The following is a 17,254-nucleotide window of genomic DNA, read 5'->3' as shown; positions in this document are numbered from 1 at the left end:
TGGGGTAGCAGCTCTGAGCAGTGGGATTTGCGCCGGTCTGGGAGACTGCACACAGGCACTCCTTTGTTAAAAAAGGAATGAACACGTAAACATGAGCATGAATGAGCGGGGACAGGGTGCTTCCCTTTCCCCACAGACTCTCGCTGGGTTCTGCCAGCATCCTGGCTGAGGGCTCATACTTCCTCCCCCGCATCTGCGTGCAAACCAACGGCTGGAAACCTTCGCTCCCCTCGTGAACGCCCTCCACGTGCTCTCAGAACCTTCCTTGCTGCGCCCGGCCTCCAACGTCACCGCCATGAAGGGCCCTCTGTAATCTCCAGTCCTCAGGGCTTCTCCCGCCCCTCTCCACACAGCCCATCGTGCACGCTTTTCACATTTCTTCTCTTTCTCCTCCCCCACCTTGCTTTCTTTCTTTTTCTTTCTTTTTCTAATGACTCCAGAAGGTGGAAGCATCTCATAGATTATTAATGTGCTAAGTGGCCCCTCTGGAGACCAGCGCCGAGAAATGGCTCCAGCCCGCCCTGGATCATTGGCCTCCGTTCTCTTTCTTAGAGAGCTGCGCGGTGGCAGCAGAGTTCCTAGCCAGGCCTGAGCCCGCCGCGGCTCCTGCGTGGTTTCCAACCAGGCCCACCGTTCCCATCGCCCACCCATGGCAAGGGCGTGGCAGTCCTGTGGGCTGGGCGGTGGCCTGTTGGACTTTGACCCCAGGGGGCTGAGAAGCAGAGGTCATGTGCACTTTGAGTGTCTTGCTGAAGAACTCCCAGCCTGCCCGCTGTGTCTTTGTTCTGGTCTGCAGGGCCAGAGTAAGTAACCTTTGCTATTGACGCAAAATGGGGGCAATCATCAGAGGTCTGCTTCTGGGAGGAGTCCTTGTCACTGTGACATTGTCATATCACGGCATCATAACAGCAGTCTCTAAAGGTGCTTTCAGCTAAAAAAGGAAACACCTTCATCAATTCTCACAGCTGTACAGAACATATGAGGCTACTTTGCTATTTCCATTTTACATGAGAGAAAAAAGGGAGGCTGAGAAAGAGAAAATAAGGCCAGGGGGTAATTACAAAGCTCTGGGAGTGAGCCACGGGATCCAGCTTTGCTTGAGAACTTGGTTAAGATCCTACCCACTTTGGGCCTCTGCTCCCAGTCTATACAGCGGGGACGCTGGACCCAGTGATTGCTAAGACCTGATGTCTTTCTATGAATACTTGTCAAAGTCCACAAACTGCAGCTAAGTAAGAAACAGTCTTTTGATTTCTCAGGCAACCAACAGCTTTCATAAGATAACCACATGAACAAATCAAGTCAGATGACAAATTTTCTGTTCCTATAATGGAAATGGCATTGACCAACAGTTTAGGGCTATGCTGGAATTCAGTAAATAGCAAAAGGCCTGATTTAAGGTTTTTCACAGATTTGGTTTTTTTAATGTCAAAACCAAGCATGATTCAGATTTTTCAGAAATCAAGTTCTAAATGTGCCAACATTTACACAGTCAGGGTTCTCCCGTCCACATGCCCTCCTCACCTCCACTCCCTCACGAGAGCTCTGCCAAGGAGACCGCCCCATCACACAAACTGAAATGGTCCTGCCCAGGAAGGTCCTCGAGGGAGTGTCGGGGCCGTCCAGGAGGCAGGGTGGGCTGCCCGCTGAGGGGAGGCTTGGGACGGTGCCAGGAGAAACGCATCTACAATTTAATAATCTGCTCCAGCTGCCTCTTAAAGGACAGGCTCTGCGGGATACGGTTCTTGACGAAAGAGTGTTTGCGTTTTCCAGCGAGCAGCCCTTTATCCCTTTAGGAACCTGACTTTATTTTCATCAGCGAGACTATTTCTGTCTGCAAGCTGAGGCAACTATCATCTCACTCCCTAGGAAGAATTTTGTCCTGGTCTCAGGGTTTGAACCCTCTCTGGCCACATCTCTTGCATTTTTGCTGGCTTTGCTTCCAACTCTTGTTCAAGCTACCCTGCCTCCATCTTCCCCACCCAGCTCCAAATCCTCCCACTCACCCCCAGGCTCCGTGCTTTCAGGGGGACAGACTACATTGGGGGGAGGTTTATGGAACGTCTCCAAAACTGTGCAAGGCAGAGTCAGAAGCTAGCCACCTTCAGATCTCCAAGGAAAGGATGCTGAGCAGGTCTGAAAACATTTTCAAAGGAAGCATGTCAGTTACAGAGCATCAGGGCCAGAGATGGGAGATGTGGGCCAAAGCCAAGCCAGAGATCATTTCAGACGCCACTCCACGTTCTTTTACCAAGGGGCTGCAGCTGAGAAGCCCTCGGGTACCCCTGAGTCTGAGTCTGAGTCTGCCATCATCATTAGGGACGAGCCTAAGATGCAGAAGTCAGGCGTCCAGCTCCAGGGACCACTCAAGATCTGAGCTGGGACCACACCAGGCCCTGCCCTCCGGCCACTTGAGGGCGGGGGTGGAGGGAGGCGTGGGAAGACTACGCGGGGAAGGGAACTGAGGGGAGGAACGGGAGCTGCACAGAGGAAGAAGCGGCCAAACCACATCTGGACGAAGGAGCAAGCTCCGCCAGGGGGAGGGGCCACAGACCGAGCAAACAGCCTGTAAGTGGCCGAGGGAAGAAGGAGCCGGTGGGTGACAGAGACGGGGCGAGATGAAGGAGAACTTCCTGCCACGCGTGGGCTGCGGCCTCGGTCCTGGGCTGCTGGCCCCAGCAGCAGCCCCCGCTGCCTCCTCCATGTCCTCTTTCCAACAGGGGCCGCGGAAATTAAACCTGTGTGAACCAGGAGCACTCGTCAGCGTCCTGAGGTCTGGGAACTGAGCAGGACTTAGAGATCACTTGGCCGAGCAAGTTCCCAGAAACCGGCGGCCTCTGTGTCACCTGAAACGACCGCGGGCATGAGGAGCGGGGTCCACAGTCCCTGAAGGATGTGATGAGTCCCTTGACCTGGACCTGCTCAGGGTGGAGCCGGACGTTTGTGTTAACAGGAGCACGTCCTTGGCCCTCATAAATGACGCTCACCATATAGTGTGACAGCCAGCAACCTGGTGTATGCCTACTCTGGGTATTAAATCTCCCTAACAGTAGGACCGGTGAGACCAGAATGTTAGGGGAAACTGGGCAGCAGGGAACTCACTACTTTGCAGCCAGGAAGCCTGCTCCATGCCCGATGCCTTCAGCAGCAAGAGCATGACGGCAGGGAAGCCCTGCTTCCCTCTCACTTCCACCTTGCTCCTGCATCTCCCCACCCACATCTCAGAAACACGGCCAGGTCTCTCAAAGAGCCATGCAGCTCGGGCGGCTAGGACTCCTCTGTCCTCCCCAGCGGCCCCGCAGGCTCTCCAGTCTAAACACGCTCAGCCCTCCAACAGCCAGAACCCTCCCCTCCCCAAATGCCCCCCAAGGCTATGCCCTGGTGGGGCTCCCGCGGGGTGAGGCCCAGATCTGAGCCCGCACCCTGAGTGGGACCTGACCAGGAGGACAGGGACAGAGCCCTCAACGCCGCCCTGGACTCCATGAAGATCCTCCGCTCTAGTTGGAGGAGCTGACGCTCCCAGTGACTCACATCACGACTTAAACAATATTAGCCTCTCGATGCAGCAACCATGAATCAAGAAGCCCGGCAAAAGGCAAAAGTTAAATTTAACTGATTTTAGCACCAGGGTGAATTTTCACCCCTTTGTGGCGCAAATCTCTATTTTTGTAGCAGCAGGAAACAGAAACAACTGATTGCACATTCCAGGCTGCCTCTGTCCAGCAAGCATTGTTCCCCCAAAGGGCAGTCAGAGCTCCTTTTCAATTACACAAATTACATGCATTTTCCCATTTGTGAAACTCGGTTTCAGAGCCCAGTTTTGAATAAGTTAAGGGACTGATCAAATCTCTTGAGCTACGGCAGACTCACCCACCCAGTCCTCCACCGTCTCTTCAAACTCAGTCTCGGGGGTGGGGGGCCCCCAGAATCCAATCCACAGCAAATGGGGCTGTGATCTCCAAGAGCAGGGAGGCCAGAAACTCTCCAGAGCTACTCTCCATCGGGACCCACATCTCTGTTCCTACCTCCTCCTTGCCTGGCTTCTCAGGCCGAGCTCCCGCTGTGACTCAGGCCCCCGGAACTCTCCAAATTGCTGGGCACCGCCCAGTTCGAGCCCCTCGGTGTCCCTCACCCATGCACAGCTGGAGCCCTGGATCCGCCCCAGCGTCTGGTAGCAGATGCCTAGGGCAGCGGGGGATGGAGAATCACCCTGTCGACAATGCAGAGGGACCCTGCTGAGCTGCAGGCCGAGGGTCTGCATTGTTCTCCCCAGTCCTTGGCCTGCTCATGGTCTGGTCCACGTCGTGAGAAACCCTGCCATGGAGGGTTTCAGACCCCGCGCTGATTCCCTGCAGCTAGTTCAGTGTAGCGCTCTGTGAGGACCTCCTTGGTACCCAGCAGGCCTTGTGCTGGGCACTGGTAACTAGGAGATGAAGAAAACGAGAGTCCTCTGCCCCCAAGAAGCTTACAGTCTAGCAGGAAACATCTGGATACAGGATAGACTATTCTCCACACAGTGTAATCCATTAATGGAACACGGTAAGTGATATGGAAGTGATGTAGAACCACGTTCTTCAATCTCTTTTTCATTATCATTCTCCTAAGAAGCCTGTATTTTTCCTAATCCCACCACACTCATGAAACTGTAATACCACAGATATACTGTTTCTGCACTGTATGTGTGAGTGCTAAGTCGTTTCAGTCTTGTCCGACTCTTTGCAACACCACAGACCCGCCAGGCTCCTCTGTCCACGGGATTTTTCAGGCGAGAACACTGGAGTGGGCTGCCATTTCCTCCTCTAGAGAATCTTCCTGACCCAGGGATCGAACCTGTGTTTCCCGTGTCTCCTGCATTGCAGGCAGATTCTTGACCCACTGAGCCATCAGGGAAGCAATAAATAATACAGCCCCCACCTCGTCACCCATTTCTTGTCCTGTCAGCTTCTCTAGGCCAGAGGCCCTTGTGTGCATATACCAAGGCTGCAGACCCACTAGCTGCCGAGCCAGGCGTGTGCAGCGCTGTGCTTGCTCCTGCAGCTCCTAGAGGACTCTGAGGGGCAGGCGGTTCCCAGAGAGGCTGTGAGAAGGCCTGGAAGCTCCTGGATTCCTCTCTGGATGGGGATTTTCCAGGGAACTCACGTCAGGGCAAAACATCCACCTGCAGATCCTTCCATCCCTCCCAGTCTCCCTCCCTCTGACTATTCAACAGACACCTAATAAGGTCTGTGAAGTGAGAGGCACCAGAAAAAAACAGGAATAACGCAGGCCCGTTTTCTGTCCTCAAGGAATTCACAGCCCAACTAAATATGTCCCCAGAGCTGCAAAGTCCCAAGAGGGGTAAAGGCTGAGGGGCTTGGGGTGGGGTGGCCTGTGTACACGCTCTGCTAGAAATAAACAGGGGAAAGAATTTCCAGAACGGCTACTCTAGATAGTGCAATAGGTAAAGGCTTCCTAGAAGAGGCAGCATTTAATCTGTATCTCTGAGATGGGATTGGCCTTGGCATACAGGTCACGGGGAGAAGGGGATATTTCAGGTGGTGGGAACGGTGCTTCAGGAAAGACAAGGAAGTAGTGTGGGTATGCAAGTGGGTAACCAACTCTGGGAGCGGCAGAAGGCGGGGCGGGGTGTCAACAGCAATGAAACAAGAAACCCTTACTGCTGAGGACGCACCAGGGCACAGTTCTAACCCCTGTTGACTAGCTTAGCCCACACAGTGGTCCTTTGAGGTCCACCCCCTTACTGCCCTGCGGCCCACAGGGAAGGCTGAGGTTCAGAGAGGCAGCGCCTGGCGAGACCAGCAGGAGGCTGGCGTGCTCCCGGGAGCTGGGGAGAGGCTGCTCAAGGACAGAGAAGGTTCCTGACTCCACTAAGGTCTCAAGGCTGTCGGCGGCACCCCAGACAGGTGCCCCTGGGAAGCCAGGGGCCCTCGGCACACTTGAGCTGCGCTGGGTCCCATCACGTGGCTAGGTTTGCACCAAAGCACGCTGAGCTGCTTTCCCGGCCTCAGCCGCGGTTGCATCCACCCACACTCCGCGTGGCCTGCTCCGGCCACAGTGAGTGACTCACTGCTCCCCGAGCCCACGTTCCTTCCCACCTCCTGCTTTTGCCCGCCCAGTTTCCTCTGCCAGCAGCGTGCTCCTCCACGTCTCCAGCTGTCCAACGCCCTCTCCTCCCTCGCAGCCAGCTCCACGTCACCTCCCCTGAGAAGCCCTCCTGAACCCAGCGCTGGCTGAGTGGGTGGCTCTCCCCGGGGACCCCGCCCTTCCCTTGCCACAGCTCTGCCACTGCGGCCTCCCTCCCCTCTGGGCCCCCAGCTTGGGGCTCCACCCTCAGCACCCCATATACCCAGGGCTGGACTCAGAGGGGACTTCAGTCACCGTGAACAGAAGGGAAGGGCGGGGTCCCCGGGGAGAGCCACCCACTTAGCCAGCGCTGGGGACTGGCTCCTGCCGACCCCTTCATCCTCACCCTCCCCACCCTGACGCCCCGCCCTCCACTCCCACACTGCAGCCCCAGGGTCATCTCTGCTGTTCCCCCAGCAAGCCAGGTTCGTTCCCATCACAGGCTATTGTGCTATTACATCCTGACGTAGAATACTCCTCATCCGACCAAGCCCGTCTCGCCCTTCAGGTCTGAGCTCCTCCGAGGGGCTCTCCTGCCGAGGGGACAGCCACTATTTACCCCTCAGCCTGTTTACCTCTGTACCAGCCGTTCCCTCACCCCAATCTTATTTCAAGGGTGAAACTGCCTGAGTTTAGATCTTGGCTGTATTACCTATCAGTTGTGGGTCCTTGGGCAAGTTATTTAGCTTCTGTGTGCCTTGGTCTTCTTATCATAAAATGGGTTACTAATAGCACCCACAGCATAGAGCAGCTACAGTGAGTAAATGGGTTAATGGAAATACAGGCTCCGAACGGTGTCTGATATGTTGCAAGCCCGACATTACATACTACACAAGTATCGCTTTTAGTATTATTACAACTTACTTGTTTATTTGCTTCCTGCCTGCCTCCCTCCTAGAATGTAAGCTCTGAAAGGGTAGGAACTATGCCTATCCTGTCCAACACTATATCCCCAGTGTCTACCCAAATTCCAGGCACACAGTAAGTTGTATTATATTTGTTGCATGGATGAATGGATGGTGGATGGATGGATGAAGCAAAGAAATAAAACATGTGCCTGGGCCACCACTCATCCTAGGTTCTCATTTTTTATATTTCTCTCTCACATTCCAAATAAGAGTTAGCACTGGTGATTTTCACCCGCAACAGACCATATACTCATTGGTGGAACATTTGACAGTGTGTAACATTTGCCAGTGTAAAGAGTGAGTAACAGCCAAAAGCGCCAGGAAAGGCTTAACCAAGGAGACAGGCAGTCTTAGCAGACCAAATAATTTCAGTGAGGGAGGGAGGTCTGGATCACCAGGTTAAGGAAATGGCTAGAGGAGGACTCTAAGGCTGAAGGTCTTGGGTGTACTTAAGGAAAGGCGGGTTGTGCATGGAGTGAGTGGCAGGGATAGAAGATGAGACTGGACAGAAGGACTAGTTTGATGTCAATGGCCCTGAAAGTCGTGCTAGGGAGTCACTGATATGTCTCAGACACACAGGGATGGTGTCAGGGCCACCCTTTAGAGACCCACTGTGTTGGCCAGGACAGGACAGAGAATCAGGTCAGGAGGTGAGGACAGTGGGAGGCTGTGCAACCATCCAGAAAAGAGCAGGGGAGGCCTGAACCTGGCAATTTAGGAACCATGTTGGGCAAGGAACCATCCCTGAAAAAGACTAGTGGCCAATCAAAGACAGCTCCCCCACCAAAGGGGGCCCAGACCTTACCTGTACCAGATTCCAGCCTTGGAGGGACTCTGCGATGATGGACGTAACAGACGGACAGACTCCTCCAAACACCATCAAGTGGTTCGGCCCGTATTTTATTGCATCGTAGAAGGCTTTCAAGCCTTTTGCATTATCACACTGGGGAACAATACAGAAAGAGAAGCCAGAATGAGAAAGAGCTTTGCCCAGGGACACTCACACAAACAGAGCTCCCTCAAGGGAACCTGGGCATCGGTCTCCTATCCCGAGGCCTTGCTTCAAGCCAGTCTTGAGCCCATACTGTGAGCACAATCAGGTGTGGTCTCAGGACCCCTCTTCCCGCTTCTCCTCCCTCTGAGCGCCCTCCGAATCTAGGACCTTAGGCTCCTAGCTATCTTCCTTCAGACCACACTGAGGAAGAGGCCCCCAAACTCCTCAACCTGGGCCTCTCCCATCACGGTCATCTGTATTTTAAAAAAGATTAAATCCACACCCATTAGGATGGCTATGATCAAAAAAGCAAAAAACGAAGTATTGGCAAGGATGTGGAGAAATTGAAATCTTGGTGCATTGCTAGTAGGGATATAAAACAGTGCAGCTCCTACAGAAAACAATACTGCAGTTCTCCATAACAGAATTCAACAGAATTATTACAGGATCCAGCATTCTGCTTCTGGGTTTATACCCCAAAGAACTGAAAGCAGGGACTCAGAAAGATGTTTGTATACGCATGTTCACAGCAGCCGAAAAGTGTAAACAACCCAAATATTCATCAAGAGATGAATGGATGAACAAATGGTGATTTACACAAACAATGGAGTATTTTTCCGCCTTAAAAAAGGAAGGGAATTCTGACACATGCTAAAACGTGGATGAAACTTGAAGGCATTATGCTAAGTGAAATAAGCCAGACACAAATGGACAAATATAAAATTTCTCTTAGATGAGGAAGCTATAATAGTCAAATTCACAAAGATAGAAAGTTACCAGGGGCTGGAGGAGGGGTAATGGGGAGATTAGTGTTTAATGAGTTTTGTTTCAGTTTGGGATGATGGAAACATTCTAGAAATGGATGGGGGGGCGGTGATAGTTGCACAACAGGGTGAATATACTTGATGTCACTGAACTGTACACCTAAACATAAAGTGGCATTTTTTAATGTTATATATATTTTATCACAACAAAAAAGGAGGAGGAGCGTGAGGTGAATCTAAGTGGAAGAATTCACTCAGTAGACACTTGGCAAGCATCACTCCGTGTTCAGCCCAGGGCTGGAGGCTGAACAGAGAAACTTGGACGCAGACCCTGCCAAGGAGCTCGCATGCAAGAGAGGAAAGCAGATCCTGGTGACCCGCTATGGAGATGAACAAGGACAAATGTCCTCGGATGTTGGGAGTCAGCCACAGCTCACCTCCCTCCTGTCCGCCTCCTCCTCCCTCATCCAGTCGAGGGGCCTTCTCTCCCTGGACAGAGGGATTGGCTGTGAACGGGGTGTCTTGCTCCCCTGAGGCCCAGTTAAGCCTGTTCATCACATCACAGTCTGAGGTTTCTTTGTAAAACATAAATTAGTCCTTTTTACTCTGCTGCTTTCTGTGCACCTAAAACCCAAACTTCTATCAGAATATAATTTTCAAAAGGTTAAAAACATAATTCTCGTGAAAATCAATAGTGGGTACACATCAACCTTTTATTTAACTCATTAATAAAGGGAATTTGCTGGACAACAAGGTGGATTCAAAAGAAAATTTGAGATAGGGATTTTTTTTTATAGGGAATGGAAAAACAAGAAATAAGGCTGCTAAATTAGGTACAAAACTGGTTAATGTCCCATGGGGCAATAAAGCGACCACCTTTAGGGACAGAAAAAGAAATTATTGAAAACCAGCACATCTTACCAGTTTTAGAGAACTGTAAGATGTCTGGGCCTTAAATTTCACCCTCTTCCCCATCAGATAACCCTAAAGCAGGGCTGTTAGAAAATGCTCTACCTGGGTTATATAATAACTGTTTTGTATTACTGACTATAGTTTGGTATGATATGCTTCACCCTCCTTATCATAATGGATGCAAGAAGCCACAAGATCTAGCCCTGCCTCCCACTCTGACCTGATTTCCCTCCACCCTCTCCCTTGCTCACCAAGTACAGCCTCACCAGCCTCCTTCTTGATCCTGGAAAGGAAAAGCAATTTCCCTCCTGCCTCCGGGCCTTGGCACTTGCTTTTTACTGTGACGAGAATACTGTTTGCTTGCTTCTCAGCACGGCTCACTCCTGTCATTCAAGTCTCAGCTGAGCCTCACCTCCTCAAGGAAGTCTCCGCCGCTGCCTTCCCCGAGATGGTCCCCACCCCCATCACTCTCTAACACGCCACCCTATTTAATGCTATGCTGGAGTTCCTAAAATCATCTGAAGTCATCTTTTCTGCTCTTGTTTTTCTGTGTATTCGCTGTCCTTTAATTAAAAAGAAGCCGCCTCGAGGACAAGGCTTTCGGTCACCGTCTCTGCTGCCGGCTCCCCAGGATCTACACAGGGGCCTCCCCAAGGACCCAGGAAGGGTCTGCGGGATGCCCGAGGGGCGCAGTGACTTCCTCCCTGCGTCTGTTCCCCGCTTCCTACTTCCTCATATCCCGCCCGAGTGTCGTCTTCCTCTCCACTCTGTCTTCCTCCTTCCCTTCGCTGCCTCCTCCCTTCCCCTCAGGTGGCGCCAAGGGGGACCAGCGCGGGGTAGTATCTGCCCCTCTCTCCTCGTCTGTTTGAGAGACTCCGGGCTGAAAGCCACGGCGGGCGTCAACAGCGATGGAAACATGAGTCTAACGTGGTTCCTGGCCCCAGAGATCGCACTGGCCAGTGAGGCAAGGGTACAGGTGGCCCCAGGAGGGGGGCAGGGCTCAGGGCGGGGCAGAGGCGCCGCGGGGGAGGGCCAGGGCGGGCTCCGGGGGCGGGTGCTTAAGACCTAGGATGAGGACACAGTGCCTGGGCTAAGGCTAAACGGCGCTCTGAACGACGGCCTAGAGAGTGTGGTCGGTACTCTGCAAAGGTTCAGGAAATGATTAAATTTGAAAATTTTAATTTAACTTAAAATTTTGTAGCTACCTGGCTTCCTAGGTGGCACTAGGGGGAAAGAACCTGCCTGCCAATGCAGAAGACTTAAGAGATGCGGGTTCGATCCCTGGGCAGGAAGATCCCCTGGAGGAGGGCATAACAACCCACTCCAGTATTCTTGCCTGGAGAGTCCCGTGGACATAGGAGCCTGACGGGCTACAGGCCATAGGGTCGCAAAGAGTTGGCCACGACTGAAGTGACTTAGCAGGCATAAAAATTAGCCAAGCTAATTTTTCTTTTTGCCAAGAAAGAGAGAAGGAGAGAAAGATGGGAAGGAAGGAGGGAGGTCAGAAGGAAGACAGATGAAATTCTTGTTGTTTCTTGGGGCCCTCTATTAATTGTTCCTGTTCCTTGATTGAAAGCAAAACTTCCTTCGTGGGTGGAGCACCACCAGATATAACAGAGCAGTTCATGTTTTAATTGTTTCTAACATGATTTACTGAATCATTTTCCATTTTAATACATCCCTGTAATGACTTTAGCTTGCTTTCTAATCTGTACTAATGACCATGATGATACAGTACCATAAGATTTATAATCAAAGCTGCATTAAAATAATATTAGCAACAATGAACTTATTAATACCTGTTTGTTCAGCGAACATTTCCCCAGTACCAGTCCCTGCAAGACTCTTCATTAATAATGATTTCCTGGCTTCTCACAAACAGGTATCTTCTGAATATGTCAACTAAAAAATCTGAGCATATTTGGACACGGGTATTCGAGCTGCAGAAGTTTACCTGAGTCAGTTTTCACCAGACTGTGTGGAGGGCAGAATTCTGGCTCCCATGACATCCATGGTCTTACTCTCAGGAATATGTTATGTTTTGTGGCCAACGGGACTTTGAAGATGTGATTAAGGTTGCTGATCAGCTGACCCTAAAGTGTTACCCAGGCGGCCCAGTGTATTCACACAAGCCCTGAAAAGCAGAGATGTTTTTTGGCTGACAGCAGAGGGGTAATCAGAGATTCAAAGCATGAGATGTACTTGATGTGCCATTGTTGGCTTGAAGTTGAATTTTGCCAATAACCTGAATAGTCGGGCCTCCAGAACCCAGCCCAGCTAACACCTTGATTTTGGCCTTGGGAAGCTCTGAGCAGAGGGTTCAGCAGAGTCATGCAGGCCTGGATTTATGACCATGGACTGTGAGACAATGTGTGGTTGTGGTGTTTTAATTTCTGGACATTTGTTGCAACATCAATAGAAAACTAACGTAGTGAGGTAAAATGAGAAAAATAAGAATAATATAGCAAGATTTCCCTTAATGTTAAATGTACTCCATTTAGACAGCTATCCTTAGTTTAAAGATCCTTTGTGGTTTGTATGGTGTTGAAACGTTTTTCTGTTATAAAATTGCAGATAGTAGCAGGCTTTTGTTTTTAATTTCCTAACGTGGCAAAATAACACACTTTCTAACCTATGTACACTTCTGTTCCATGCTCCCCTGGGACCCAGTCTCTTTAGCCTTTCCTGGAGTGTAAGATCCAAATATGGGGGCATTGCGAACCCAGCACCCTCATTTTCAGATACAGACAATGAGGACTAGAGAGGTGAAGAGACTTGTCCACTGTCCTTTCAGGATTAGGGGAGATATTTCGGGACCCCCAGTTCAGAGCTTTCTCAATCGACTAGAGAACTCAGCTCAAGGGGTAAAGGGAAGGGGAGTCAGCAGCGTTCTGGAAAGGACCATTCCCCTCAGGGCAGTGCTGGGAGCCCAGGCCTCTTCCAGATCAGCACACTTGACCTGAGGCAGGAGAAATAATCTACCGGGCACCAAGGAAGAAAGAAAAGGAGAGAAAGATGGGAAGGAAGGAAGAAAGGTGCTTCTCCGGCTCCCCGAGAGAGCACGTCCACAGTGAGGAACAACGTAAAAGTCACATGCGTCTACCTGTCCCATTTGAGATGCTAACGTCCCTCCCCCTCACTTCTAATATTGTCTCTTCCGAGCTGACATGGTCAGTGTCCCCAGTAGATGGGCTCTCCAGTTGACCAAAGCTGAGTCTCTGTGGCTGGACCAGCTTGGAGGTTTTCACATTCAGTCCATCAGGGGCCTATGACCCAGCTGAGATGTTTGGGGGCCAGTGAGAGGGGCTCTGGGCGCCTCGCTCTCACTTCAACCAGCAGTTCTCCGTTATCTGTTCTATATACAGCATCAAGGGGCTACATAATACTTACAATGGAAAAGAGGATTTCATGGAGGGCTGCAAAAAGAGGGTTGAAAACCCCAAAGGAGATGCCCCCAGATGTCCCTGCCCGCGTATGACTTTTGTCTCTGGCTCACGGAAGCGCGGCAGGCGCCCTGCAGGCGAGCCTGGATGAGCCTGTACTTGAGCACACACGACAAACCTCTCACTGAAAGTTCACCCACTGCACATCAGTTTGCCCGACGATCAATTCGCCAAACCACGGGGGGATTTCTCTAAACTTGAGTTTCTCAAGGGATTCCCTGCAGATACTTCACATGGCTATTTCACAAGGATTGTCCTTGAGGCGCAAGTGAAAGTCAGTTTCAACTGTATTTCACATTTCAGTTCTTCCTAAATGCTGTACTTGGAGACGTTCCCCTAATGCCTGTTTATTACTGTCCTCTTCTTGTGGGGTCCAGACCTCCCCCTCCGAGAGCCAGGAAGACGCTGAAGCTTTTCTATTCCCCACTTAAGGTGTCTGTCAGATGGCTTTTAGTGAGCTGGTCACTGGGCAAAACCATCATTCTGAGAAATTATTTATGACATGTTGTCTTTGAGCGATCTGGCTTTTGAAGAATTGCTCTCAGAGCCCCTGTAAGGGGGTTCTTGTGTCCTCTAAGAAAGCTACAGACTTTATCATGTTCTCTTACTTTCCCCTCCTCCCCCACTAGGAAGCTCTCCCCTCACCCTTCCCCTCCCCCCCTTCCCCATCACTCCCCTTTGCAGGGTATTCTGACAGTCAGCACAGCCACACCTGACCCGTAGGCAGGGAGCTAAATCCACCAGACTTCACGTTCTCCTGCAAGAGTTTAAGGCTAAATGACCAGCTACAGCCTCTGATCTGCAGTCCTGCCACCTGGACGTGGGCTCCGGCACACGGGAGGTCCTCACGCTCACCCCGCTCCCTCCCTCCCTTCTCTTCATCAGTATTTCCACCCCCTTGCCTTCCATTGACTTCACATCTCCAGTAGCTCATGGTCACTCCCTCCAAACTCCCTTCCCGTTTCACTTCCAAAGGGTTCTCCTCCCCTGCCAAGATGGACTTGTCACAGAAAAATCATAATGGACACATACAAGCTCTTAAAATTCAGCACCTATAAATGGGAATAGATCCAAAAGCCATAAAAATCAATTTTTTTTTAATGAAAAAGTAGAACTCTAGAATAAAATCCATTTTCATTTAAATCTCATTTTTAAAGAATTAAAAATACTTTTTTGACTGAAAAATTTCAAAGAAAATGTAGCTGAGAGTTAAAATGTAGAAATGCCAAGAAAATGTCAGAGTTAATAACGACCAATTTGAGACGGGGGATTACTCTGCACAGAATTTCAGAGTTGAAGGAGAATGTAAAAGCTAATGTGTCCAGCTCGTGCCCCTGGTACAAAGTCGTCCTCTGGGCATCCTGCTCCTGGAGTGGTCAGCATCTGCTTACATCCCCCCAGGACCAGGGGCTCACTGCCTCACCAGGGAGCTACTTTGCCTTAGGGCAGCTCCTCTTCTTAGAAGTTCCTATGCTAGTCTTGAGATCACCCTGCTTTTGCATCCCCCATTCTAGAGCAAAGGTCCGCAAATTTTCCTGTAAGTGGCCAGGTAATTTTTAGGCTCTGTGGGCTACACGGCCTCCGTTGCAACTTCTCAACCCTTTGGAGCAGGAAAGCAGCCGCAGACAATAATATAAATGAATGAACACAGGTGCAATCCCATAAATTTTTATTTACAAAACAGGGAGCAGGTGGATTTGGACCACTGACTGCAGTTTGCCTACCCCTGCTCTAGAATCTCACAGAACATGTGCAGTCCTCCACCCCCACGAGAGCCCTACAGATATGTAAACTCAGCCAGCTTGCCTCCAGGAGATGCTTTCAGGCCAAATGACTGTAAGCTCTTCTCCCATCCAAGTAATAGCCAGGTCTGACCCTGCTTGGCTTCCAAGATCAGACGAGATCAGGTATGTTCAGGGCAGTATGGCTGTAGACCCCTTAGCTCTTCTAAACATCTCTGAATGATATGGTTTCACATCCTTGTCATCTATGGACACCCTCAGGAATGCCTTCAGAGGACAGATATTTCTAGGGAAGCACCCCAAAGACCTCCATCTGCCCTGCAGAGGAAAGCAACACGAGCTAATGTGTATCGTGTACTCGCTCTGTGTCAAGCATGGTGATAAGAACGTCACATAAATCATCCTACTTGTTCCTCACAGTATTATGTAAGGTAGGTACTGTTATTATTTCCATCTCACGGAGAAGGAAATGGAGGTTCAGAGGATTTAAAAATTTGCCCCAGGTCCTAAATGGTAAGAATTCCATCTCTAGGCAGTGTCATTTCAGAGCACCGTTTTATTTTAAATAATAATTTATTATGAAATATTTCACTCATAGGAAAGAATATATATACACATATAACTTATACATAGGATGGAAAATAGTGATGTGAACACACAGTATGCCCAACACCCAGCTTATGCTGAAGCCCCTGGGGCCTACTCTGCCCGTGTTCGTCCTCGCAAGAAGAACCCTTAGCTGAATTTTGTGTTTATCCTTCCTTGCTTTTCTTTGTTACCACATGCATGTTTCCCAGACACTGTATTATTTAATTTCACTTTGTTTTAAGTCTATATGTAAATGGAATCATGCCTGAAACATGCTTTTATAGCTTCACGTCACGTTTGTGAGATTTCTACTGTTGAATGAAGCTGCAGTTCATTCATTTTGACAGGTATTCCGTTGTGTGAACGTGCCATGGTTTATTTGTTAATTCCCTTGTTGATGGATACTTGGGTGGTTTCCAGTGCTTTATTTAGTTGCTGTTGTAAACAAGACAGCTAAACATTTCTGTATGTGTCTCCTGCCACACATATGTAGAGCTTCTCTCGGGTATAAACCCAGAAATGGACTTGTTTGAGCCCACTTGTTCACAGTATTTCCCACATTTTGTCAATGTGATTTTATCCATTTACACTCCCACCGGCAGTATTTGAGATATCTCATTACTCCACATCCTCACTGACTTTAGTTTTTGCCAGTCCTGCGGGTATTTGACATGTCATTTCAATGTGTATGCTCCTGATCATTGAAGAGGATAAGTCACTTTTTCGTACGTTTGTGTTTCTACTTCCTCTTTCGGACCGGTGGCTTTGCCTGCGTTTCCGTTGGATGTTTGTCTTTTCCTGACTGATTTGATTAGAGGATACCTAGCCACAACTGCTAAAACAAATGAAATGGTGACCTCCCACATTCTGGGCACAGATTTCTATTAATGCAGCCTCAGGCCACAGTCCCTATTTCACACAGCGTTTCCTATCAGTGAAAATCACTAAATCAGCATGCGTAATCTTGGTAAGAAAACACCTATGAACTGTTCTTAGAAAGAAAAAAAAAAAGGAAGGAAGGAAGGAAAGAACTACTTGATGTTAAAAATCCAGCCACCCACAAAAAGAATCAAAGTATAGATCTCAGGAAAGGAGGGCTTGTGATAAAAAGGCGTGACTGTGAGAGATGGACGGTTTAACATGAAACGATGTGAAGATAATAATGTAACATCAAATTCAGAATGTGGAGGAGGGAAACAGAGTGCTGAGACTGCGAAGCTCCTCTCCTTCCATGTAAGGACTTTACGGGTACCACGTAAGGCGGAAAACTCCCGTTTAAAAGCCAGGACTCTGACCTCACTGCTCCTCATCATCTTTTTTATTACCCTCATGTATTTTAAAAACAAATAATTTCTATAGTGAAGAAAAATTGTTTAATGTTGAGCAATTCCTTCTGCTTTACGCTTCCTTATTTTCTTCTGTTACATTCATATGAATAAAATTTAACAGTAACTTCACATAACATGTAATAACGATCTTTTTATAAAAGTGTTCCTGCCCATCTTTCTGCTCATAACATCTGCCTAGAGAGATGTCTGGACTAGAAGTCATCTCAAGTTAAAGATGGTGAGATTTTGAGTGACTTTTTAAAAATTTTCCTCTTTGTACTCACTTGTTTTACTTGAATTTTTAAAGCACATATTATTTTTATAGACAGAAACTCATTTTTAAATTGGTAGGCTTTTCACACTCCAAGATGCTTTCTCAATCATTTGAGTTCATCTCTTCCTGTTCTTCTGTGATTGACTTTCTGAGGCAAAGCACAGGTCTTAACATTTAT

The 17,254-nt window shown here is 49.3% G+C and overlaps 1 protein-coding gene across 1 annotated transcript in view; it reads right to left on the bottom strand.

Moving 5' to 3' along the window:
• The window catches only part of GABBR2 (gamma-aminobutyric acid type B receptor subunit 2), a 356,730-nt gene that overhangs the window by 231,548 nt on the left and 107,928 nt on the right, over window positions 1–17,254 (bottom strand). Inside the window, exon 2 of the mRNA XM_043486441.1 lies at window positions 7,837–7,974. Within this exon, the coding sequence (XP_043342376.1) occupies window positions 7,837–7,974 (138 nt within the window). The remainder of the gene's footprint in view (window positions 1–7,836; window positions 7,975–17,254) is intronic.

Source organism: Cervus canadensis, chromosome 14 (assembly GCF_019320065.1).
Source record: "Cervus canadensis isolate Bull #8, Minnesota chromosome 14, ASM1932006v1, whole genome shotgun sequence".
Lineage (NCBI taxonomy): Eukaryota > Metazoa > Chordata > Mammalia > Artiodactyla > Cervidae > Cervus > Cervus canadensis.
Note: the sequence above shows the minus strand (reverse complement) of the source record. Positions and strands in the feature narration are given on the sequence as shown.